Source organism: Conger conger, chromosome 17, assembly GCF_963514075.1.
Source record: "Conger conger chromosome 17, fConCon1.1, whole genome shotgun sequence".
In the NCBI taxonomy this organism is placed as follows: domain Eukaryota; kingdom Metazoa; phylum Chordata; class Actinopteri; order Anguilliformes; family Congridae; genus Conger; species Conger conger.
In genome coordinates, this window is record NC_083776.1 from 33,515,851 (window position 1) to 33,540,981 (window position 25,131).

The 25,131-nt window shown below is 42.0% G+C and overlaps 4 protein-coding genes across 4 annotated transcripts; 1 reads left to right on the forward strand and 3 right to left on the reverse strand.

The window, feature by feature from the left end:
* Positions 1-3,449: 3,449 nt before the first annotated feature.
* Positions 3,450-4,220, reverse strand: LOC133116978 (gamma-crystallin M3-like). Its single transcript, XM_061227019.1, has 2 exons — positions 3,969-4,220; positions 3,450-3,725 (listed from the first exon to the last, which is right to left on the reverse strand). Exons 1-2 carry the CDS (start codon positions 4,218-4,220, stop codon positions 3,450-3,452), a joined length of 528 nt encoding a protein of 175 aa, XP_061083003.1.
* A 1,410-nt stretch (positions 4,221-5,630) lies between these two features.
* On the forward strand, positions 5,631-15,344 carry LOC133116315 (gamma-crystallin M3-like). Its single transcript, XM_061225755.1, has 4 exons — positions 5,631-5,882; positions 6,219-6,442; positions 14,693-14,732; positions 15,069-15,344. Exons 1-4 carry the CDS (start codon positions 5,631-5,633, stop codon positions 15,342-15,344), a joined length of 792 nt encoding a protein of 263 aa, XP_061081739.1.
* Positions 10,656-11,429, reverse strand: LOC133116979 (gamma-crystallin M3-like). Its single transcript, XM_061227020.1, has 2 exons — positions 11,175-11,429; positions 10,656-10,931 (listed from the first exon to the last, which is right to left on the reverse strand). The coding sequence occupies exons 1-2, from the start codon at positions 11,424-11,426 to the stop codon at positions 10,656-10,658; spliced, it is 528 nt and encodes a 175-aa protein (XP_061083004.1). The 5' UTR covers positions 11,427-11,429.
* A 3,183-nt stretch (positions 15,345-18,527) lies between the features above and the next one.
* On the reverse strand, positions 18,528-19,274 carry LOC133116976 (gamma-crystallin M3-like). The gene is made up of 2 exons (XM_061227017.1): positions 19,023-19,274; positions 18,528-18,803 (listed from the first exon to the last, which is right to left on the reverse strand). The coding sequence occupies exons 1-2, from the start codon at positions 19,272-19,274 to the stop codon at positions 18,528-18,530; spliced, it is 528 nt and encodes a 175-aa protein (XP_061083001.1).
* Positions 19,275-25,131: the final 5,857 nt, after the last annotated feature.

Consider the following 25,131-nt stretch of genomic DNA (forward strand, 5'->3'; position numbering starts at 1 on the left):
GAGTATCTCTACCTATCTGTCTCATCTATCTAATTTATTTATCTATCCACTGCTGTCTGTCTGTCTGTCTATCGATTGATCTGGTGAGAATGTGTTGAAGTGATTTAACGTAATGTCAGTGTCAGACAAAGCTCTCGTTCTCAAAAACTACTACTCGTAAAAATATCAACTTGGTGTGGAAATGCTCAAAATACTTTCAGCTTGTCGGACATATAATGAGCGACTGCTTCTGGTCCTGCCTCATGATCACCATGGTGAGTAATGTGAAGTAGCAAGTGCTTGTGGTATAACACAATGCAAGCACAACAATATCTTCAATAAGTCTGATCCACGAGTTGATTTGACTGAAAACTGACTTTTTTACAATATTTGTTAATTGCTGGAGTTTTCCAGTTCTTTAAATTTGTGGAAAAAATACTGAAAGGATTTAGGCATTAGAACTCTCACCACCAGGAATAGCAAGGATTTCCTGTAAAACTATTTCAGGCTGACACCAGATGGCCTGGTTTACCAAAGTACCTTCTGAAGTTTCAGTCTTTAACGGGGTCTGTGTCCATTTTTAATTGTGTTTGTGCTTAAAGAACCAACAGCACAGAGGACAGTTCAGGATGAGGATCTACGAGAGGGAGCAATATGGAGGTCAGATGAACGAGATGATGGATGACTGACTCCATCATGGACCGTTACCGCATGTCTGACTGCCAGTCCTGCAATGTGATGGACGGCCACTGGCGGATATACGAACAGCCCCACTACAGAGGCAGGATGATGTACATGAGGCCTGGGGAGTACAGGAACTTCAGAGATATGGGATACAGCAACATGAGATGGATGTCCATGAGGCGCATCATGGATACCTGTTAAAGTCACAACATCCATTGTTTAAAATTGCTTTGAAAAGTAAATAAATATTTTTCAAACAAGTTGTTTTTGCAGTTCAAGTAATGTATCTTCAAAAGATTGGTTTTCATCTTTTTAATTTGTAAAATGCAATACTATACAATTATTCAGGGGACCCAGTTTTTCAAACACACATCTTAGTAATGGCAGACAGGAGACAGCATCTGCCAAATTCTTATGTAAATCTCTCATTAAGTATTCAGACCCTTTGCTGTGGCACTCCAAATTGTGAAATGGAAGAACTTTCTTCCTACAGTTGGCCTTAACTGAGTACCTTGCAAGAAAGTCTTGGCCAGGGAGGTGACCAAGAACTTAACGGTCACTCTAACAGAGATTAGGAAGTCATCTGCACAGAGATTAGGAAGTCATCTGCAGAGATGGGAGAACATGCCAGAAGGACAGCCATTTCAGCTGCACTCCAACATCAGGCCTTTATGGTAGAGTGGCTAGAAGACAGAAGCCACTCTTGAGTAAAAGGCATATGACAGCCTGCTGTCATGAGGAAAAAGATTCTCTGGTCTGATGAGACAACAATTTCACTTTTTGGGCAGAACTCCAAGCACAATGTCTGGAGAATATTACATTACATTAATGACATTTGGCAGGCGCTCTTATCCAGAGCGACAAGAAAGTGCAAAGTGCATTCCCATAACCAGGGATAAGTGCGCTGAAAGACCCTAGAGGGAAGTACAATTTCAACTGCTACCTGCACAACAAAGATAAGGACCAGGGCCTATCTGATCATAATTTTTATTTTTTTATTTTTTTATCGTAATACCGCAACATGCAAATGTATGAACAAACCCCTTACCTAGCCAAACACTGCTTACCTAGCCAAACCAAACATCCTGATCCACAAGTAAATCCTGACACACACGAAAGACAACAATTAAGGTTTACAGGGAGGTAGGGAGGGAAAGGGAGAGGTGCTGCTTGAAGAGGTGTGTCTTCAATTTGCGCTTGAAGATGGGAAGAGATTCTACTTTTCTGACCTCAACAGGGAGTTCGCTCCACCACCGTAGAGCCAGAACAGACAGTAGTCGTGAGCATGAGGTGGAAGGGACAGGGAGACTGGTCAGAATTGAGGGCAGGATGAATGCAGGCAAATACAGAGAGGTCCTTGCTCCAGAGTGCACGTGACCTCAGACGGGGGGTGACGGTTCACCTTTCAGCACAGCAATGACCTGAAGCATACAGCCAAGACAACACTGGAGTTGAAAGTCTTTGATTGACTTTGAGTGGCCCAGCCAAAGCCCAGACTTAAACCCCATAGAACATCTGTGAAGAGACCTGAAGCTGGCAGTTCACAGATGCTTCCCATCCAATCTGATGGAGCTTGAGGGGATCTGCCAGAAAAAATGGGATAAACTGCCCAAATCCACATGTGGAAAGCTTATAGAGACTTACCCAAGAAGGTTAAAAAAATGACATTTCACAGCAAGTGGATGGAGAGACCTTGCTGGTGAGGGAGGCCACAGCCACTCCTGGGTAATGGTGGGAGGGCCTTGAGCAGCTTGACTATATTTCCTCTAGGCCAGGGTTCTCTCGCCTTAATTGTGGGGATCTACAGGTTATGCTAAATTAATTTAAGGAATGAACATTATGAGCCTTAGTCCTGCAGAACTACCCATTTTTATGCATTTGGTAGTTTAGTGTCATGTGGTGGCTGTGTGAATCTAACAACAAAACGTAAAAAATGTAAAGTAAAAAATGTGAAAATTTGAAATGAATATTGTTTTTCCTTAAGCCCACCCGACCCTCCTTTTTGATTAGTTTTTAATCAAAAATGTAATATAGTTGTATTTACCCCAAGCAGTCAGATATGTTATTGTATATATATTGCTAACCACAAGATTGAACCACTATACTAAACCAGCATAATGGTCAACCCCATCTCTTCTCCACTAATTTAAAGTCTAAGCTTCCTTTTAGGAAAAATGCCCCAGTGGACATTTGATTCTGAAACTGCAACAAAGTATATCTGTGAGAACATAATTCTGCTTCAACAAATAGGTGCTCAGAGGTACGTCTATCCCATTCAATGGTAGTAAGCAGGTATTGAAACATACAATTACTCAGTGAACTCCTGGTTTCTTGGGTGAAAGCTAATACTATACCAGCAGATCCTGTGGATTTCCAGGATGAGTCTTAATAGGTGAGAATTTACTGTATATAAATGGACCTTCATAAGAGTAATTCTTGGGCACTACATAGTGCTTTTATAAGCACTGTGTAAACATTACTAAACTGAAAATAGCTGATATTGCGTGTAACCATGGATGGAGCTAGTGACATTACAGTACAATGGCATTTGGGGTGGTTCGAAAAAGCCATTATTCATATCTATGCAGTGTTTTGTATCACTTTTATGGATTAGCATTCATAAGAACAAAATGCACCGTGATATTTATCAGGAACTCGTTATACCCAAATATTACTTTAATAAAGAGTCACACAGGAAATGAATTGGGAGTCTGACAAATGTGATAAAATGAGAAATTATTTTATTGATTGCTCATTATTACATGACTCATTATTGTTGCTTGAATTTAGCATGAGTCCATGATGCGCCTCATGGACATCCATCTCATGTTGCTGTATCCCATATCTCTGAAGCTCCTGTACTCCCCAGGCCTCATGTACATCATCCTGCCTCTGTAGTGGGGCTGTTCGTACATCAGCCAGTGGCCGTCCATCACATTGCAGGACTGGCAGTCAGACATGCGGTAACGGTCCGTGATGGAGTCACAGTCATCCATCATCTCGTTCATCTGACCTCCAAACTGCTCCCTCTCGTAGATCCTCATCCTGAACTGTCCTCTGTGCTGTTGACAGTGAAAAACAAAAATAGTCAGTGTCCTGCATTGGGGATTCTATATTACTGAACCTTCTAAAGAATACAGCAAACTTTAAATAATGCATACTGAATGCACACAGAAACCGTCACTGTCACTACAATGACCAGGTTGTTTATTCTTCTTCTTCTGGTTCCCAAGTCCATGATACTGTGCTTGTATGGTACTGGGAGTTTCCATAAACCTGTACAACCTCGAAAAAGAAAACCTTACCATGGGGATCATTCTGCAGGAGCGGATGTTCTCGAACATGCCCATACGGGAGTAGTCGGGGTACTCTCCCCTCCTCATGAAGTACTGGTTCCCCATGTAGTTGGGACGGTCGTAGACCATGAAGCAGCCGCTCTCCACCCTGCAGGAGTTGCAGCGGCTCAGGTAGGGGCTGAAATCAGCACAGTCGCTCGAACAGTCATAGGAGCGACCGCCAAAGTTCCTGTCCTCGTAGAAGGTGATCTGGTACAACATAGTGATAAAACAGAACAATGGGGATTCATTACCACATGAAGACTGGAGAAACAACATGATTTCAATCACTGACTCTCAATGAACCATGAAATGAACCAATCTGAATAACTCACCACATGAAAATGCATGGTTCAAAGCAAATGATAGCTCAACCCTTTTTTTGGTTTCATCATGAAACCTCACTTTTACACTACCGGTACAACAATACTTGTGGGGACACAGTCAGTTTCGCTCTTTTTTTGGTTCTTCATGTCCTGGACTTTCAAAACTCAGTTTTCAGAAGGACTTAGTGCAGATCAAGCGAAACTAGTGCTCTAAATGTCAAACATGTTTATTCCATTGAACTGAAGATCCGCTCTCCGCATTCTTTTCTTTGTTCTTCTTTCTTGGTAAAATAAATGCTTGTCTCAGCCTTTCAGTAATGAGAGACAGAATCAGTGTAATTACCATACTTCTCTCCACTCTAACAGACTAGAACAGTCTGAGTCTGTCAGCCTATCAGCACCACAGAGCCTTCCCCTACAATAGCCAAACACTAAACTCTGTCCCTGTTTTCCGATGTTAAACTACACATACACAGATCGGTCATGTTACCTCATTAAATGCAAATGGTTTGTTCGTACATTACCTTGACCATGATGTTTGATGTTGGATGTTTATGGGATACTGTCCAAAAAGCAGTAGTTCCCCGGACCTTTTATACATTATACTCCATGTGGTGGTTTTTGTTATTTAAATTCCTCAACCTGATGAATAAGCAGGATTGAATGCACTAAATTTCACTCACTCTATCATGACCCTGCATAATGCCGGAGGGTTTTGCCACGTGCTGTCCAATCTGTGCTGTGCCAATGCAGGCTTCTAATTATATTTTATTGTTTATCTGAAGTACATTTTAGTCATGATACTGCAACCATTTCTGAAATTATAATTAATTGAAGTAGCAATAATAATACATATCATCATATATAATAATCAATAATAAAATAAGAATATACCAGTCTCTCATTCTCTCTCTCTCTCTCTCTCTCTCTCTCTATATATATATATATATATATATATATATATATATATATATATATATATATATATAAATCATACACTAGACACGGAGCTAGCTAGCGTTACTTGACACCGGTTGAGTATCTCTACCTATCTGTCTCATCTATCTAATTTATTTATCTATCCACTGCTGTGCTGTCTAACGTAATGTCAGTGTCAAACAAAGCTCTCGTTCTCAAAAACTACTACTCGTGAAAATATCAACTTGGTGTGGAAATGCTCAAAATACTTTCAGCTTGTCGGACATATAATTTGATCTGATTTTGTTGTCAAAATATATAGCTAATTTAGATTTTTAAAAAACCTATTCCCGCAATGTTATACTTACCCCCGAGAAGGGGCGTGGCTATGGCTGTTTCTTGTCCTGTCTGGTCTGACAGGAACTTCCAAGGTCGTTCCTATGAGACCAGCGGTGACTGTGCTGATTTCAGCCCCTACCTGAGCCGCTCTCACTCCTGCAGGGTGGAGAGCGGCTGCTTCATGGTCTACGACCGTCCCAACTACATGGGGAACCAGTACTTTGTGAGGAGGGGAGAGTACCCTGACTATACCCGCATGGGCATGAGCGACTGCTTCAGGTCCTGCCGCATGATCCCCATGGTGAGTAATGTGAAGTAGCAAGTGCTTGTGGTATAACACAATGCAACCACAACAATATCTTCAGTAAGTCTGATCCACGAGTTGATTTGACTGAAAACTGACTTTTTTACAATATTTGTTAATTGCTGGAGTGTTCTAGATCTTTAAATTTGTGGAAAAAATACTGAAAGGATTTAGGCATTAGAACTCTCACCACCGGGAATAGCAAGGATTTTCTGTAAAACTATTTCAGGCTGACACCAGATGGCCTGGTTTACCAAAGTACCTTCTGAAGTTTTAGTCTTTACCGGGGTCTGTGTCCATTTTTAACTGTGTTTGTGCTTAAAGAACCAACAGCACAGAGGACAGTTCAGGATGAGGATCTACGAGAGAGAGCAGTTTGGAGGTCAGATGTACGAGATGATGGATGACTGTGACTCCATCATGGACCGTTACCGCATGTCTGACTGCCAGTCCTGCAATGTGATGGACGGCCACTGGCTGATGTACGAACAGCCCCACTACAGAGGCACGATGATGTACATGAGGCCTGGGGAGTACATGAGCTTCAGAGATATGGGATACAGCAACATGAGATGGATGTCCATGAGGCGCATCATGGATACCTGTTAAAGTCACAACATCCATTGTTTAAAATTGCTTTGAAAAGTAAATAAATATTTTTCAAACAAGTTGTTTTTGCAATTAGAGTAATGTATCTTCAACAGATTTGTTTTAGTCTTTTTTATTTGTAAAATGCAATTTAGCGACTACACAATTATTCAGGGGACCCAGTTTTTCAAACACACATCTTAGTAATGGCAGACAGGAGACAGCATCTGCCAAATTCTTATGTAAATTTCTCATTAAGTATTCAGACCCTTTGCTGTGGCACTCCAAATTGTGAAATGGAAGAACTTTCTTCCTACAGTTGGCCTTAACTGAGTACCTTGCAAAAAAGTCTTGGCCAGGGAGGTGACCAAGAACCTAACGGTCACTCTAACAGAGATTAGGAAGTAAACTGCAGAGATGGGAGAACATGCCGGAAGGACAGCCATTTCAGCTGCACTCCAACATCAGGCCTTTATGGTAGAGTGGCTAGAAGACAGAAGCCACTCTTGAGTAAAAGGCATATGACAGCCTGCTGTCATGAGGAAAAAGATTCTCTGGTCTAATGAGACAACAATTTCACTTTTTGGGCAGAACTCCAAGCACTTATGTCTGGAGAATATTACATTACATGAATGACATTTGGCAGACGCTCTTATCCAGAGCGACAAACAAGAAAGTGCAAAGTGCATTCCCATAACCAGGAATAAGTGCGCTGAAAGACCCTAGAGGGAAGTACAATTTCAACTGCTACCTGCACAACAAAGATAAGGACCAGGGCCTATTTGCTCATAATTTTCTTTTCCTTTTTTTTACGTAATACTGCAACCTGCAAATGTATGAACAAACCCCTTACCTAGCCAAACACTGCTTACCTAGCCAAACCAAACATCCTGATACACAAGTAAATCCTGATACACAAGAAAGACAACAATTAAGGTTTACAGGGAGGTAGGGAGGGAAAGGGAGAGGTGCTGCTTGAAGAGGTGTGTCTTCAATTTGCGCTTGAAGATGGGAAGAGATTCTACTTTTCTGACCTCAACGGGGAGTTCGTTCCACCACCGTAGAGCCAGAACAGACAGTAGTCGTGAGCATGAGGTGGAAGTTTGGAGAGGGGGAGGCGCCAAGCGGCCTGTGGAGGCCGAACGAAGAGGTCTGGCAGGGGTGTAGTGTTTGATGATTTTTTGGAGGTAAGCTGGGGCGGACCCCTTAACTGCTTGGAAGGCAAGCACCAATGTTTTGAATTTGATGCGAGCCATGACAGGCAGCCAGTGGAGGGAAGTAAGCAGGGGGGTGACATGTGAGTGTTTTGGAAGGCTGAAGACCAGACAAGCTGGTCTGGATAAGTTGGAGGGGACTGATGGCGGACGCTGGGAGGCCAGCCAAGAGGGAATTGCAGTAGTCCAGGCGGGACAGAACCATCGCTTGGACCAGGAGCTGGGTCGAGTAGGGGGTGAGAAAGGGGCGAATTATCCGTATGTTGTATAGGAAGAACCTACATGACCGGGTCACCGCCGCAATGTTCTCGGAGAGGGACAGTCTGCTGTCCATCATCATGCTGAGGTTCCTTGCACAGGGTTATGACGTCAGTGTGGTATCCCCAAGGGCAGAGGTCACCAACCCTGGTCCTAGAGAGCTACTGGGTCTGCTGGTTTTTGTTTTCACCTTAGAAACAGCACCCTGTTAAGACCCAGGTAACCAGGTGAGGTGAGTTAGCTGTGAAATCATCTGCTCTAATTGATTAATTAAGTGCAGAGTAACAGCAAAAACCAGCAGACCCAGTAGCTCTCCAAGACCAGGGTTGGTGACCTCTGCCCTAGGGAAATGGAGGGATCCAGATGGGGAGAGGTAATAGCAGGGATGAATATCATTTCAGTTTTACCTGGGTTTAGTGTCATGTGGGAGGTAATACCCGTTGTTACCAACAGAGGGCCGAGGATCATTGTTTGACCCTGTTCCTCATTGGCGTTAGGGGAATTACCTCCCGGGAGCATATTTAAGCCCAGTACTGACAATCCTTCAGTGCTTGTGTGTCAACTGTTCGCTCTTGCGCCAAGCCGGTAAGCACAAGGTAGACTCTGTCAGTCTTTTGAGTCAGGTACTGTGCTGGTGGTTGCAAACAAAAAAGCTTAAAAGGTAAGGAAGGCGTTCCGCTGGTATTGTGTTCGCTGGCACCTTCCTCAAAGGTTTTGGTTTTGGTTTTTCTTTCTTTGGACTCGTGTGAGTCAGTGGTTGGGGGACGTTGTCCCCTGGTATGTATTTTGGTTTGATTTTTCTTCCCGAGCTGCGCCTCGAGGGTTTTATTTTCTTGTGCCTAGCTGTTTTTACGCTAGGTTGTATTTTCTTTTCGGCGGTCCCGGCCTGCTACCGTCAGTGCTGTGTGTCAAGCACATATTTGGTTTTGAGTTTCGCCCTGTTTTGGAGGGTTGTTTTATTTTCCCAGCCGTTTTTGGCTTAATTTCTGTTATCATTCTAATTCGCCTTCGGGTTAGTTTTTGTTCCTCCCTCTGTTCTGGGAGTAGGGGTTATCGCCTTATATTGAGGTTTAGTGGCGAACACGTTTGCGTGCTCGCTTAAAAAGGGTTGCCCCTTTAGTCGCTACTGGCTCTCCGCTCAACCCCATCCTCACACTTAGATCCTGCATCATGTAATGGGGGTGCTTCTCAGTGGCAGGGACAGGGAGACTGGTCAGAATTGAGGGCAGGATGAATGCAGGCAAATACAGAGGTCCTTGCTCCAGAGTGCACGTGACCTCAGACTGGGGTGACGGTTCACCTTTCAGCACGGCAATGACCTGAAGCATACAGCCAAGACAACACTGGAGTTGAAAGTCTTTGATTGACTTTGAGTAGCCCAGCCAAAGCCCAGACTTAAACCCCATAGGACATCTGTGAAGAGACCTGAAGCTGGCAGTTCACAGATGCTTCCCATCCAATCTGATGGAGCTTGAGGGGATCTGCCAGAAAAAATGGGATAAACTGCCCAAATCCACATGTGGAAAGCTTATAGAGACTTACCCAAGAAGGTTAAAAAATGACATTTCACAGCAAGTGGATGGAGAGACCTTGCTGGTGAGGGAGGCCACAGCCACTCCTGGGTAATGGTGGGAGGGCCTTGAGCAGATTGACATAGTGCTATATTTCCTCTAGGCCAGGGTTCTCTCGCCTTAAGTGTGGGGATCTACACGTTATGCTAAATTAATTTAAGGAATGAACATTATGAGCCGTAGTCCTGCAGAACTACCCATTTTTATGCATTTGGTAGTTTAGTGTCATGTGGTGGCTGTGTGAATCTAACAACAAAATGTAAAAAATGTAAAGTAAAAAATGTAAAAATTTGAAATGAATATTGTCTTTCCTTAAGCCCACCCGACCCTCCTTTTTGATTAGTTTTTAATCAAAAATGTAATATAGTTGTATTTACCCCAAGCAGTCAGATATGTTATTGTATAGATATTGCTAACCACTAGATTGAACCACTATACTAAACCAGCATAATGGTCAACCCCATCTCCCAAGCAAACGTGCCTCTTCTCCACTAATTTAAAGTCTAAGCTTCCTTTTAGGAAAAATGCCCCAGTGGACATTTGATTCTGAAACTGCAACAAAGTATATCTGTGAGAACATAATTCTGCTTCAGCAAATAGGTGATTAGAGCTACGTCTATCCCATTCAATGGTAGTAAGCAGGTATTGAAACATACAATCACTCAGTGAACTCCTGGTTTCTTGGGTGAAAGCTAATACTATACCAGCAGATCCTGTGGATTTCCAGGATGAGTCTTAATAGGTAAGAATTTACTGTATATAAATGGACCTTCATAAGAGTAATTATTGGGCACTGCATAGTGCTTTTATAAGCACTGTATGAACATTAATAAACTGAAAATAGCTGATATTGTGTGTAACCATGGATGGAGCTAGTGACATTACAGTACAATGGCATTTGGGGTGGTTGAAAAAAGCCATTATTCATATCTATGCAGTGTTTTGTATCACTTTTATGGATTAGCATTCATAAGAACAAAATGCACCGTGATATTTATCAGGAACTCGTTATACCAAAATATTACTTTAATAAAGAGTCACATAGGAAATGAATTGGGAGTCTGACAAATGTGATAAAATGAGAAATGATTTTATTGATTGTTGCTCATTATTACATTACTCATTATTGTTGTTTGAATTTAGCATGAATCCATGATGCGCCTCATGGACATCCATCTCATGTTGCTGTATCCCATATCTCTGAAGCTCCTGTACTCCCCAGGCCTCATGTACATCATCCTGCCTCTGTAGTGGGGCTGCTCGTACATCAGCCAGTGGCCGTCCATCACATTGCAGGACTGGCAGTCGGACATGCGGTAACGGTCCATGATGGAGTCACAGTCATCCATCATCTCGTTCATCTGACCTCCAAACTGCTCCCTCTCGTAGATCCTCATCCTGAACTGTCCTCTGTGCTGTTGACAGTGAAAAACAAAAATAGTCAGTGTCCTGCATTGGGGATTCTATATTACTGAACCTTCTAAAGAATACAGCAAACTTTAAATAATGCATACTGAATGCACACAGAAGCCGTCACTGTCACTACAATGACCAGGTTGTTTATTCTTCTTCTTCTGGTTCCTAAGTCCATGATGCTGTGCTTGTATGGTACTGGGAGTTTCAATAAACCCGTACAACCTCGAAAAAGAAAACCTTACCATGGGGATCATTCTGCAGGAGCGGATGTTCTCGAACATGCCCATACGGGAGTAGTCGGGGTACTCTCCCCTCCTCATGAAGTACTGGTTCCCCATGTAGTTGGGACGGTCGTAGACCATGAAGCAGCCGCTCTCCACCCTGCAGGAGTTGCAGCGGCTCAGGTAGGGGCTGAAATCAGCACAGTCGCTCGAACAGTCATAGGAGCGACCGCCAAAGTTCCTGTCCTCGTAGAAGGTGATCTGGTACAACATAGTGATAAGACAGAACAATGGGGATTCATTACCACATGAAGACTGGAGAAACAACATGATTTCAATCACTGACTCTCAATGAACCATGAAATGAACCAGTCCGAATAACTCACCACATGAAAATAGCTCAACCCTTTCTTTTTGTTTCATCATGAAACCTCACTTTTACACTACTGGTACTCTAAATGTCAAACATGTTTATTCCATTGAACTGAAGATCTGCTCTCAGCATTCTTTTCTTTGTTCTCCTTCCTTGGTAAAATAAATGCTCATCTCAGCCTTTCAGCAATGAGAGACAGAATCAGTGTAATTACCATACTTCTCTCCTCTCTAACAGACTAGAACAGTCTGAGTCTGTCAGCCTATCAGCACCACAGAGCCTTCCCCTACAATAGCCAAATACTAAACTCTGTCCCTGTTTTCCGATGTTAAACTACACATACACAGATCGGTCATGTCACCTCATTACATGCGAATGGTTTGTTCGTACATTACCTTGACCATGATGTTTGATGTTGGATGTTTATGGGATACTGTCCAAAAAGCAGTCGTTCCCCGGACCTTTTATACATTATACTCCATGTGGTGGTTTTTGTTATTTAAATTCCTCAACCTGATGAATAAGCAGGATTGAATGCACTAAATTTCACTCACTCTATCATTGCCCTGCATAATGCCGGAGGGTTTTGCCACGTGCCGTCCAATCTGTGCTGTGCCAATGCATTTTATTGTTTATCTGAAGTACATTTTAGCCATGACACTGCAACCATTTCTGGAATTATAATTCATTGAAGTAAAGTTTTCATGAAGGTACACATTCCAGGTTTACAAACATACCCTCACTGTATTGAGAAAAGTTTGTATGCCGATGATGACAGTTCCCTATTTGTTTTCTTCAGTCAGACAGCGCTTTAAAAGAAAGGGGAAGAGATGCCTAATGCTAGAAGTTTCAACCAAGGACAAACTTTTTTGCTGTATGGGAATGCAGTGCTGTCTTGCAAGTAGTTTGTTTGTGAAATGTAAATATTACCCCATTGTGACTTTGTAGGGTAAGCTCTCAAGCAAAAACTAGCTACTACTACTAACAAAAGCAGCACTACAAGTAGAAAGCAAAGGTGCTAAAAGAAACAGATGTGTGTGAGAAGTGTGACTGGTGACTTATGTTCTTTACTGTGGTGACTTGGAGACCTTCAGGACTATGAACAATGGCATAAGCCCACACAGCTGAATCTGACTGGTACAAAAATTGCACAATATCACAACTGGGTATTGTGCATGAATTCTTTGTCGTTTTTATTTTTATCAGACATCCCAATAGACCAGACTGGTGAATCTGGATACTTTGAAGAACTTTGAAGTACACGCCCCTTTTCAGGGGTAAGTATAACATTGCAGGAATAGGATATTTTACTTAAATTAGCTACATCTTTTGATGAGTATTTTTTGAGAATGAAATTTGCGCCGGTCTTCATCTGCTAGCTAGCTAGCGCCATGTCCTGTATATAATTTGTAGTTATAGATAGCTAGATAGAAAGATGTTCAATAATAGCAATAATAATACATATCATCATATATAATAATCAATAAAAAAATAATAATATAACAGTCTCTCTCTCTATATATATCAGTGGAGGCTCCTCCATAGAGGTGGAGGAGGCCTGGCCTCCCCAATAATTAAGAGAAGAGAGAGATTAAAAAAAAACAATAAATATATTTATTTTATTTATTTATTTTAACAAAAAACATATTTTTTATTTTTTATATTCATATTATTTAAGTTTTGTTCATAAATCTAAATTTTCCCATGGCTAAAACCCAATATTGCAATTGTAAAGCAACAGGCCAGATTTCCCTATCAGTTTGTATTAAGGGAGGCCAGGCCTCCCCTAGGAAATGAGATTCTCATAGAAGTCAATGTAATGCATTTTTTTTCATGCCAATATGTGATTGGCCAGATCACTGAAAATGGGTGGGCAACGGAGGCCTGGCCTCACCATGCATTGTGTCTAGGGCTGAAAGATTGACATTTTGTTCGTCCAATCACATGCTACTGGTTCATTTGGAATCAACTAGTCACTTCAGTCAAACAAACACTCGCCATAGTGGCTACGAGTGTCCTATCAACTTGTGCTTTTGTGTTTTGTGTTTTTAGAGAACACCCCTGGCTATCATCCCTGGAGTTTATAGCTCATTTGGCCAAACACTTTTGCTTAAAACTACCTCGGAAGTCGGCGAGATTCTAGCGCAATTTGAGATCTTGGGCTGGAGACATGCAGATTCCAGATACTAGGGAGTGAGAATGACATTCAATAGGTCATGTTAGACACCATTTGGGATTTATTGAACAGTTTTATTTTTAATGTAGTCCATTTCGTTTTATTACAAGTCAATTTAATAATCTTCCATCTCAAATTACCGAATTGTTGCTCTGTGAGGAAATTCACTCTAAATACGAATAGAGTGCTGCCCTCTAGTGGATAACGTTAACGTTAGATAAAGCCAACTGGAACCATATTTTTACATATTTTATATTAAATATATTGAATAAAACTACATATGATAAAGAAAGTGTTATCTTAACTTTTTTATATGCTAAACTTGATTAAATTGGTGATTACATGTTGAAGCTGTAGAAGAATGAAAAATGTAAGCTAAACAAAATTGTTTTTAACTACATAATTAAAATTCCTGCCTTTTACACATGTTCACTTGGCATTTATATTACATCCAAATGTCATTTCTCAGCTTAATTATCAGGCAGGCTCATAGACTTACAGCAATGTCATTTCTTCAGGAAGGCACAAGGCTAAGCTCTGCACAATGAATTTCATCAGCCAGAACTTTCTGACTGTAGCTTACACTCCAAATAGTATGCCTTTGGCCAGCACAAAGACAGATAAGAGAACAGGGAACATTCCATCGCGAGTGAAGTGAGCAAGCGGAAAAAAATGGCCTCCTCAATTCTGGAAGTCACCAGCCTCCACTGATATATATATATATATATAAATTATACACTAGACATGGAGCTAGCTAGCGTTACTTGACACCGGTTGAGTATCTCTACCTATCTGTCTCATCTATCTAATTTATTTATCTATCCACTGCTGTCTGTCTGTCTGTCTATCGATTGATCTGGTGAGAATGTGTTGAAGTGATTTAACGTAATGTCAGTGTCAAACAAAGCTCTCGTTCTCAAAAACTACTACTCGTAAAAATATCAACTTGGTGTGGAAATTCTCAAAATACTTTCAGCTTGTCGGACATATAATGAGCGACTGCTTCTGGTCCTGCCTCATGATCACCATGGTGAGTAATGTGAAGTAGCAAGTGCTTGTGGTATAACACAATGCAAGCACAACAATATCTTCAATAAGTCTGATCCACGAGTTGATTTGACTGAAAACTGACTTTTTTACAATATTTGTTAATTGCTGGAGTGTTCTAGATCTTTAAATTTGTGGAAAAAATACTGAAAGGATTTAGGCATTAGAACTCTCACCACCGGGAATAGCAAGGATTTCCTGTAAAACTATTTCAGGCTGACACCAGATGGCCTGGTTTACCAAAGTACCTTCTGAAGTTTCAGTCTTTAACGGGGTCTGTGTCCATTTTTAATTGTGTTTGTGCTTAAAGAACCAACAGCACAGAGGACAGTTCAGGATGAGGATCTACGAGAGGGAGCAGTTTGGAGGTCAGATGTACAAGATGATGGATGACTGTGACTACATCATGGACCGTTACCGCATGTCTGACTGCCAGTCCTGCCACATGATGGACGGCCACTGGCTGATGTACGAACAGCCCCACTACAGAGGCAGGATGATGTACATGAGGCCTGGGGAGTACAGGAGCTTCAGAGATATGGGATACAGCAACATGAGATGGATGTCCATGAGGCGCATCATGGATACCTGTTAAAGTCACAACATCCATTGTTTAAAATTGCTTTGATAAGTAAATAAATATAAGTCGTTTTTGCAGTTCGAGTAATGTATCTTCAAAAGATTTGTTTTAGTCTTTTTTATTTGTAAAATGCAATTTAGCGACTACACAATTATTCAGGGGACCCAGTTTTTCAAACACACATCTTAGTAATGGCAGACAGGAGACAGCATCTGCCAAATTCTTATGTAAATCTCTCATTAAGTATTCAGACCCTTTGCTGTGGCACTCCAAATTGTGAAATGGAAGAACTTTCTTCCTACAGTTGGCCTTAACTGAGTACCTTGCAAGAAAGTCTTGGCCAGGGAGGTGACCAAGAACCTAACGGTCACTCTAACAGAGATTAGGAAGTCATCTGCACAGAGATTAGGAAGTCATCTGCAGAGATGGGAGAACATGCCAGAAGGACAGCCATTTCAGCTGCACTCCAACATCAGGCCTTTATGGTAGAGTGGCTAGAAGACAGAAGCCACTCTTGAGTAAAAGGCATATGACAGCCTGCTGTCATGAGGAAAAAGATTCTCTGGTCTGATGAGACAACAATTTCACTTTTTGGGCAGAACTCCAAGCACAATGTCTGGAGAATATTACATTACATTAATGACATTTGGCAGGCGCTCTTATCCAGAGCGACAAGAAAGTGCAAAGTGCATTCCCATAACCAGGAATAAGTGCGCTGAAAGACCCTAGAGGGAAGTACAATTTCAACTGCTACCTGCACAACAAAGATAAGGACCAGGGCCGATTTGATCATAATTTTCTTTTCTTTTTTTTAACGTAATACTGCAACATGCAAATGTATGAACAAACCCCTTACCTAGCCAAACACTGCTTACCTAGCCAAACCAAACATCCTGATACACAAGTAAATCCTGATACACAAGAAAGACAACAATTAAGGTTTACAGGGAGGTAGGGAGGGAAAGGGAGAGGTGCTGCTTGAAGAGGTGTGTCTTCAATTTGCGCTTGAAGATGGGAAGAGATTCTACTTTTCTGACCTCAACGGGGAGTTCGTTCCACCACCGTAGAGCCAGAACAGACAGTAGTCGTGAGCATGAGGTGGAAGTTTGGAGAGGGGGAGGCGCCAAGCGGCCTGTGGAGGCCGAACGAAGAGGTCTGGCAGGAGTGTAGTGTCTGATGATTTTTTGGAGGTAAGCTGGGGCGGACCCCTTAACTGCTTGGAAGGCAAGCACCAATGTTTTGAATTTGATGCGAGCCATGACAGGCAGCCAGTGGAGGGAAGTAAGCAGGGGGGTGACATGTGAGTGTTTTGGAAGGCTGAAGACCAGACAAGCTGGTCTGGATAAGTTGGAGGGGACTGATGGCGGATGCTGGGAGGCCAGCCAAGAGGGAATTGCAGTAGTCCAGGCGGGACAGAATCATCACTTGGACCAGGAGCTGGGTCGAGTAGGGGGTGAGAAAGGGGCGGATTCTCCGTATGTTGTATAGGAAGAACCTGCATGACCGGGTCACCGCCGCAATGTTCTCGGAGAGGGACAGTCTGCTGTCCATCACCACGCTGAGGTTCCTTGCACAGGGTTATGGCGTCAGTGTGGTATCCCCTAGGGAAATGGAGGGATCCAGATGGGGAGAGGTAATAGCAGGGATGAATATCATTTCATTTTTACCTGGGTTGAGCTTTAGATCCTGCATCATGTAATGCGGTGCTTATCAGTGGCAGGGACAGGGAGACTGGTCAGAATTGAGGGCAGGATGAATGCAGGCAAATACAGAGAGGTCCTTGCTCCAGAGTGCACGTGACCTCAGACTGGGGTGACGGTTCACCTTTCAGCACGGCAATGACCTGAAGCATACAGCCAAGACAACACTGGAGTTGAAAGTCTTTGATTGACTTTGAGTGGCCCAGCCAAAGCCCAGACTTAAACCCCATAGAACATCTGTGAAGAGACCTGAAGCTGGCAGTTCACAGATGCTTCCCATCCAATCTGATGGAGCTTGAGGGGATCTGCCAGAAAAAATGGGATAAACTGCCCAAATCCACATGTGGAAAGCTTATAGAGACTTACCCAAGAAGGTTAAAAAATGACATTTCACAACAAGTGGATGGAGAGCCCTTGCTGGTGAGGGAGGCCACAGCCACTCCTGGGTAATGGTGGGAGGGCCTTGAGCAGCATGACTATATTTCCTCTAGGCCAGGGTTCTCTCGCCTTAATTGTGGGGATCTACAGGTTATGCTAAATTAATTTAAGGAATGAACATTATGAGCCTTAGTCCTGCAGAACTACCCATTTTTATGCATTTGGTAGTTTAGTGTAATGTGGTGGCTGTGTGAATCTAACAACAAAACGTAAAAAATGTAAAGTAAAAAATGTGAAAATTTGAAATGAATATTGTCTTTCCTTAAGCCCACCTGACCCTCCTTTTTGATTAGTTTTTAATCAAAAATGTAATATAGTTGTATTTACCCCAAGCAGTCAGATATTTTATTGTATAGATATTGCTAACCAGCATAATGGTCAACCCCATCTCCCAAGCAAACGTGCCTCTTCTCCACTAATTTAAAGTCTAAGCTTCCTTTTAGGAAAAATGCCCCAGTGGACATTTGATTCTGAAACTGCAACAAAGTATATCTGTGAGAACATCATTCTGCTTCAGCAAATAGGTGCTCAGAGCTACGTCTATCCCATTCAATGGTAGTAAGCAGGTATTGAAACATACAATCACTCAGTGAACTCCTGGTTTCTTGGGTGAAAGCTAATACTATACCAGCAGATCCTGTGGATTTCCAGGATGAGTCTTAATAGGTAAGAATTTACTGTATATAAATGGACCTTCATAAGAGTAATTATTGGGCACTGCATAGTGCTTTTATAAGCACTGTATGAACATTAATAAACTGAAAATAGCTGATATTGTGTGTAACCATGGATGGAGCTAGTGACATTACAGTACAATGGCATTTGGGGTGGTTCGAAAAAGCCATTATTCATATCTATGCAGTGTTTTGTATCACTTTTATGGATTAGCATTCATAAGAACAAAATGCACCGTGATATTTATCAGGAACTCGTTATACCCAAATATTACTTCAATAAAGAGTCACACAGGAAATGAATTGGGAGTCTGACAAATGTGATAAAATGAGAAATTATTTTATTGATTGCTCATTATTACATGACTCATTATTGTTGCTTGAATTTAGCATGAGTCCATGATGCGCCTCATGGACATCCATCTCATGTTGCTGTATCCCATATCTCTGAAGCTCCTGTACTCCCCAGGCCTCATGTACATCATCCTGCCTCTGTAGTGGGGCTGTTCGTACATCAGCCAGTGGCCGTCCATCACATTGCAGGACTGGCAGTCAGACATGCGGTAACGGTCCATGATGGAGTCACAGTCATCCATCATCTCGTTCATCTGACCTCCAAACTGCTCCCTCTCGTAGATCCTCATCCTGAACTGTCCTCTGTGCTGTTGACAGTGAAAAACAAAAATAGTCAGTGTCCTGCATTAGGGATTCTATATTACTGCACCTTCTAAAGAATATAGCAAACTTTAAATAATGCATACTGAATGCACACAGAAACCGTCACTGTCACTACAATGACCAGGTTGCTGTCCATGATGCTGTGCTTGTATGGTACTGGGAGTTTCAATAAACCCGTACAACCTCGAAAAAGAAAACCTTACCATGGGGATCATTCTGCAGGAGCGGATGTTCTCGAACATGCCCATACGGGAGTAGTCGGGGTACTCTCCCCTCCTCATGAAGTACTGGTTCCCCATGTAGTTGGGACGGTCGTAGACCATGAAGCAGCCGCTCTCCACCCTGCAGGAGTTGCAGCGGCTCAGGTAGGGGCTGAAATCAGCACAGTCGCTCGAACAGTCATAGGAGCGACCGCCAAAGTTCCTGTCCTCGTAGAAGGTGATCTGGTACAACATAGTGATAAAACAGAACAATGGGGATTCATTACCACATGAAGACTGGAGAAACAACATGATTTCAATCACTGACTCTCAATGAACCATGAAATAAACCAGTCCGAATAACTCACCACATGAAAATAGCCCCAGCCTTTTTTTTTGTTTCATCATGAAACCTCACTTTTACACTACGGGTACTCTAAATGTCAAACATGTTTATTCCATTGAACTAAAGATCTGCTCTCCGCATTCATCTCAGCCTTTCAGTAATGAGAGACAGAATCAGTGTAATTACCATACTTCTCTCCTCTCTAACAGACTAGAACAGTCTGAGTCTGTCAGCCTATCAGCACCACAGAGCCTTCCCCTAAAATAGCCAAACACTAAACTCTGTCCCTGTTTTCCGATGTTAAACTACACATACACAGATCGGTCATGTCACCTCATTACATGCGAATGGTTTGTTCGTACATTACCTTGACCATGATGTTTGATGTTTGATGTTGGATGTTTATGGGATACTGTCCAAAAAGCAGTAGTTCCCCCGGACCTTTTATACATTATACTCCATGTGATGGTTTTTGTTATTTAAATTCCTCAACCTGATGAATAAGCAGGATTGAATGCACTAAATTTCACTCACTCTATCCTGGCCCTGCATAATGCCGGAGGGTTTTGCCACGTGCTGTCCAATCTGTGCTGTGCAAATGCAGGCTTCTAATTATATTTTATTGTTTATCTGAAGTAAATGTTAGCCATGATACTGCAACCATTTCTGAAATTATAATTAATTGAAGTAAAGTTTTCATGAAGGTACACATTCCAGGTTTAAAAACATACCCTCACTGTATTGAGAAAAGTCTTTATGCCGATGATGACAGTTCTCTATTTGTTTTCTTCAGTCAGACAGAGCTTTAAAAGAAAGGAAATAAAAGCACTTATGAAGGGGAAGAGATGCCTAATGCTTGAAGTTTCAACCAAGGACAAACTTTTTTGCTGTATGGGAATGCAGTGCTGTCTTGCAAGTAGTTTTTTTGTGAAATGTAAATATTACCCCATTGTGACTTTGTAGGGTAAGCTCTCAAGCAAAAACTAGCTACTACTACTTACAAAAGCAGCACTACAAGTAGAAAGCAAAAGTTTAGCAGCATCAAAGAAACAGATGTGTGTGAGAGGTGTGACCGGTGACTTATGTTCTTTCCTGTGGAGACATTCAGGACTATGAACAATGGCATAAGCCCACACAGCTGAATCTGACTGGTACAGAAATTGCACAATATCACAACTGGGTATTGTGCATCAATTCATTACCGTTTTTATTTTTATCAGACATCCCAATAGACCAGACCGGTGAATCTGGATACTTTGAAGAACTTTGAAGTACACGCCCCTTCTCAGGGGTAAGTATAACATTGCAGGAATAGGATATTTTACTTAAATTAGCTACATCTTTTGATCTTTTGACAATCAGTTCTTTGTAGCTGCGGTGGCGCAACAGGCTAAGACACAGCAGACTTGTGGTTGCAGTTTGCTGCAGTTGCACACTGGGGACCGGGGTTCGATTCTCGGTCCTGCCAAAAGCCCAGTTTGGCTGGCTCACGTGGAGCAGCAATAATTGGCTCGCTGCTCCAGAGGGAGGGACTTGGCAGGGTTAGTAAATCGCCACACAAAACAAGCACCTTGAGCGCCTCGGAATCACGGTCACGACTTGGGAGGCGAAACGGCTCTCCCGTTGGCCGCTGAGGGACGGGGTGTGGGCGGTGCATCTAATACTAGCTCTAATTGCATCAGACGGGGTCCAATTGGCTACCAAAAAGGGAAAATTATTTTTAAAAAAAGAATGAGTTCTTTGTTTGACATTTGCGTCTCCATCTGCACCTGTAGCAAGTCCGATGGTACACTGATGTTACATTAAATCACTTCAACACATTCTCACCGGATCGATCGATAGACAGACAGACAGTATTGGATAAATGGATAAATAGATAGATACTCAGCACCAGTGTCAATAATGTTAGCTAGCTAGCTAGCGCCATGTCCTGTATATAATTTGTAGCTACAGATAGCTAGATAGAATGATGTTCAATAATAGCAATAATAATACATATCATCATATATAATAATCAATAATAAAATAATAATATAACAGTCTCTCTCTCTCTCTCTCTATATATATATATATATATATATAGAGAGAGAGACACAGAGCTAGCTAGCGTTACTTGACACCGGTTGAGTATCTCTACATATCTGTCTCATCTATCTCATTTATTTATCTATCCACTGCTGTCGGTCTGTCTGTCTGTCTATCGATTGATCTGGTGAGAATGTGTTTTAACATAATGTCAGTGTCAAACAAAGCTCTCGTTCTCAAAAAGTACTACTCATAAAACTTGGTGTGGAAATGCTCAAAATACTTTCAGCTTGTCGGACGTATAATTCAAAAAAATTGGATTTTGTTGTCAAAATATATAGCTAATTTATATTTAAAAAAAACCTATTCCCGCAATGTTATACTTACCAACGAGAAGGGGGGTGGCTATGGCTCTTTCTGGTCTGGTCTATCCCAAGTCTTCTGAAAGTCAGAGAGTCAGGATTTAGGTTTTTAGAATTACAATACAAGGTGTGGGGCAGAAGTGAACACTGCCTAACTGTGTATCATGGTAATGACTGAGCAGTTTATTTTCAAGGTGAAAATCCTGCATAGTATGCCTTGAAAGCTAAATGGCTTGTGCAGAAAGTAACTGCTAAAGCAGATGTTTGAATCATTAGACTGCTGTTTCCTTAGCACATTAATATCAGGGCACACGGTAGTCTGCAATGGAGCCACAAAGCAGTCAGAATAATCTTGGTGTAGGTAGGGTTGAGAAATTATTACAGGAGCGAAACGAAGAAGAGAATCCTGTGTAATATGCCTTCAACATTTATACCTTATATAATCTTGAAAATAGTTTCAAGATTGAAGCATTTGAAAGAAAGTAATTCCATCCATCCATCCATCCATTATCTGAACCCGCTTATCCTGAACAGGGTCGCAGGGGGGCTGGAGCCTATCCCAGCATACATTGGGCGAAAGGCAGGAATACACCCTGGACAGGTCGCCAGTCCATCACAGGGCACACACACCATTCACTCACACACTCATACCTACGGGCAAATTAGCCTAACCTGCATGTCTTTGGACTGTGGGAGGAAACCGGAGTACCCGGAGGAAACCCACGCAAACACGGGGAGAACATGCAAACTCCGCACAGAGAGCGGGATTCGAACCCAGGACCTCCTTGCTGTGAGGCGGCAGTGCTACCCACTGCACCATCCGTGCCACCCAAGAAAGTAATTTATATATAATATAGAGTGAATATATAATATTGTATATGAAAGTTGACCCATGGAATTTTGATTTCTCAATAGGGTAGTTTTTCCTTTTTCTGCCATTGTGGTTTGTCAACACACATTTAAAGTTCTCATTCAGGTCTATACTAATGAATCACCAGCTAATTAAGTTGGTTCAGACTCTACATGAGTAAACCATCATGTCTTGTTAAATAGAAAGAGGCAGTTACTTACATTTGTGAGAATTCATTTTTATTGGTGAAAGGTTTCTTTAAAATGCACAGTTTCTATTTGACACTGAAAAATAACAGGATAAATGAGGAAAGCATGCCCATACAGGCACAAGCATGCAACTGTATTTTCCTTCATTGTTGCAATTAATAAAAAAGTCATTGTCAGGGTGACTCCCCCGTTTTCCAGTGTTCTGCTGTTGACACAAACCACACAGACACTCGCCTACATACAGTAAGCAAATATAACAAAAATCCCCAAATGGCACAAAACTCAAAACAAAAAGAAATGGTGAGAGCATCGAGCATCAAACCTCTCTCTCTCTCTCTCTGTAAGCTGTAAGGGAGCAGGGTCAGAGGGCCAAACGTGACAGAGTGGGTTCCAAAAGGTACCCACAAGATGTGAGATAACCACTAATATTTTCAGGGGGCATCCTTAGAGACAAGGGATACACCCCAGAGGAGGAAGGGGAAAATGATAAAAGGAGTAAATAACTCCCTAGCAATTAGCCAACCAATAAAACAACCTTTCAAAACAATCAGAAGTCTAATCTTAATCGAGCGAGGAAATAACATTTGGCTCTGTGGGCAGGTGCCAAGTCCTGCTGGAAAAGGAAATCAGCATCTCCATAAAGCTTGTCAGCAGACGGAAGCATGAAGTGCTGTAAAATCTCCTGGTAGACGGCTGGACTTGACTCTGGACTTGATAAAACACAGTGGACCAACACCAGCAGATGACATGGCACCCCAAATTATCTCTGACTGTGGAAACTTCACTCTGTGCCTCTGTGGTCTTCCTCCAGACTCTGGGACCTTGATCTACAAATGAAATACAAAATTTACTTTAAGACACTTCTGATATTGTCTCTGGTTCAGCTCTACCAACCATGCGGGAGACTTAAAACACGAGTAGCAGCAAGGGTCTCCCTCGTAGAGCCCTGGGCTATCGGAGGTTCGCAAAGCTCTCTGCCGAGAGGGGCGACAATTCCAGTAAACATAATTCACCTTAGCGTAGGAATACATAAAACAGACCTGCACTAAGAAGAAAACAAAAAGCATCAGCCTCTTGGGTATGAGGCTTATGCGGATGTAACCTAAGTACACAATCCGCCAAGAGGATCTCCAACAGATTCCTGGACTATTGGAGGTGCGCAAAGCTCACCGATAAGGATGTTACCTCCGACAGCGGCGAATCAAGACATAGTGCTATATGCACAACAACAGACATAAACGATGACAATAATAAAAACAATGAGTTTTGAAAGTGACAAAAAGAAACACCTCGCTATACTAAAGAAAACACAAGGCGGAAATAAACTATGTACTTGGCCTAGATTGAAGGAAGCTGCTAACAGGGCCTCAATTCCCAGAGGAATCCCGTCTTCCAACTGTCATGTGTCGGATATTTGTGCACAAGATAAAATGTGAAGGATGTGTGACAGACTGTCCAGACAGCCCTGGGGTATCGAAGAGTTGCTGCGTGTTCAGCTCCCTTACCCTATCCCCACAAGAGGTAAATGAGAATCATCATGCACAAATGAAAAAAATAAAAGAAATACAGAACATGCAATGGGAATTGGAAGCAAAGCAAGCCCCGAGTCAAAGAAACGTGGGACTTAAATAGAAAGACACACAGCTGACCTTCATCGGTAATCAGACCATATGTGGAAGACAATTGGAATCACTTGTGGCAGATTTTTTACTGCAATCTCGACTGTTTTCAATTGCTTGCTTTCTTCTCGCTAGGTAGCATGGAAGTGTTTGCTCTGCCATCTTGTTACAGCTTTCCGAATCATCTGTACCTGAACGTGCATTGTGTGTACTGTGTAAGCCTTCCTGCCCATGCACATTTTAACAAGGTAAGTCAGTCACTCGATAATAGACAAACACGAGTCCAGGAAACATAAGAAAAAAATAATATAAAAATGATTAATTCAGCACATGAGTTCCTCTTAAGAGTCCATTTTATGAGTATGTTTGGCAAATCCATGTAATCCAGGGTTTTTTTTCTTTTTTTTTTCTCTTAAGAACCACATAAACAGACTGATTAATAGATCCAACATTATCGGGAAACCCACCCCAGATATTTGCTTGTGCTGCTGTGAGTGATTTGAGAGATGCGGATCTTCCTATGTCATTTCCCTATATTAAAGCAATTTCTTTTTTTGTATTCACCATGTTCACTGTGTTATTGACAGCATGGAATCATTATTAAGTGTGTAATATGCCAACCTCTGAGTGATGCGCAGTGACTAGGCAGTGACACAGAATAACCTAACAAATGAGAAGACACATAGGGAGACAATATATAC

Bases quoted from the DNA above. Each gene is read 5' to 3' on its own strand.
- LOC133116978 (XM_061227019.1), bottom strand. From the start codon at position 4,220: ATGTTGTACCAGATCACCTTCTACGAGGACAGGAACTTTGGCGGTCGC. The intron at 3,726-3,968 runs GTAAGGTTTTCT...CACTGTCAACAG, and splicing joins CCTGCAGAATGATCCCCATG to CACAGAGGACAGTTCAGGAT.
- LOC133116315 (XM_061225755.1), top strand. From the start codon at position 5,631: ATGGCTGTTTCTTGTCCTGTCTGGTCTGACAGGAACTTCCAAGGTCGT. The intron at 5,883-6,218 runs GTGAGTAATGTG...AAGAACCAACAG, and splicing joins CCTGCCGCATGATCCCCATG to CACAGAGGACAGTTCAGGAT. The intron at 6,443-14,692 runs ATACAGCAACAT...TGTCGGACATAT, and splicing joins ATGAGCTTCAGAGATATGGG to AATGAGCGACTGCTTCTGGT.
- LOC133116979 (XM_061227020.1), bottom strand. From the start codon at position 11,426: ATGTTGTACCAGATCACCTTCTACGAGGACAGGAACTTTGGCGGTCGC. The intron at 10,932-11,174 runs GTAAGGTTTTCT...CACTGTCAACAG, and splicing joins CCTGCAGAATGATCCCCATG to CACAGAGGACAGTTCAGGAT.
- LOC133116976 (XM_061227017.1), bottom strand. From the start codon at position 19,274: ATGTTGTACCAGATCACCTTCTACGAGGACAGGAACTTTGGCGGTCGC. The intron at 18,804-19,022 runs GTAAGGTTTTCT...CACTGTCAACAG, and splicing joins CCTGCAGAATGATCCCCATG to CACAGAGGACAGTTCAGGAT.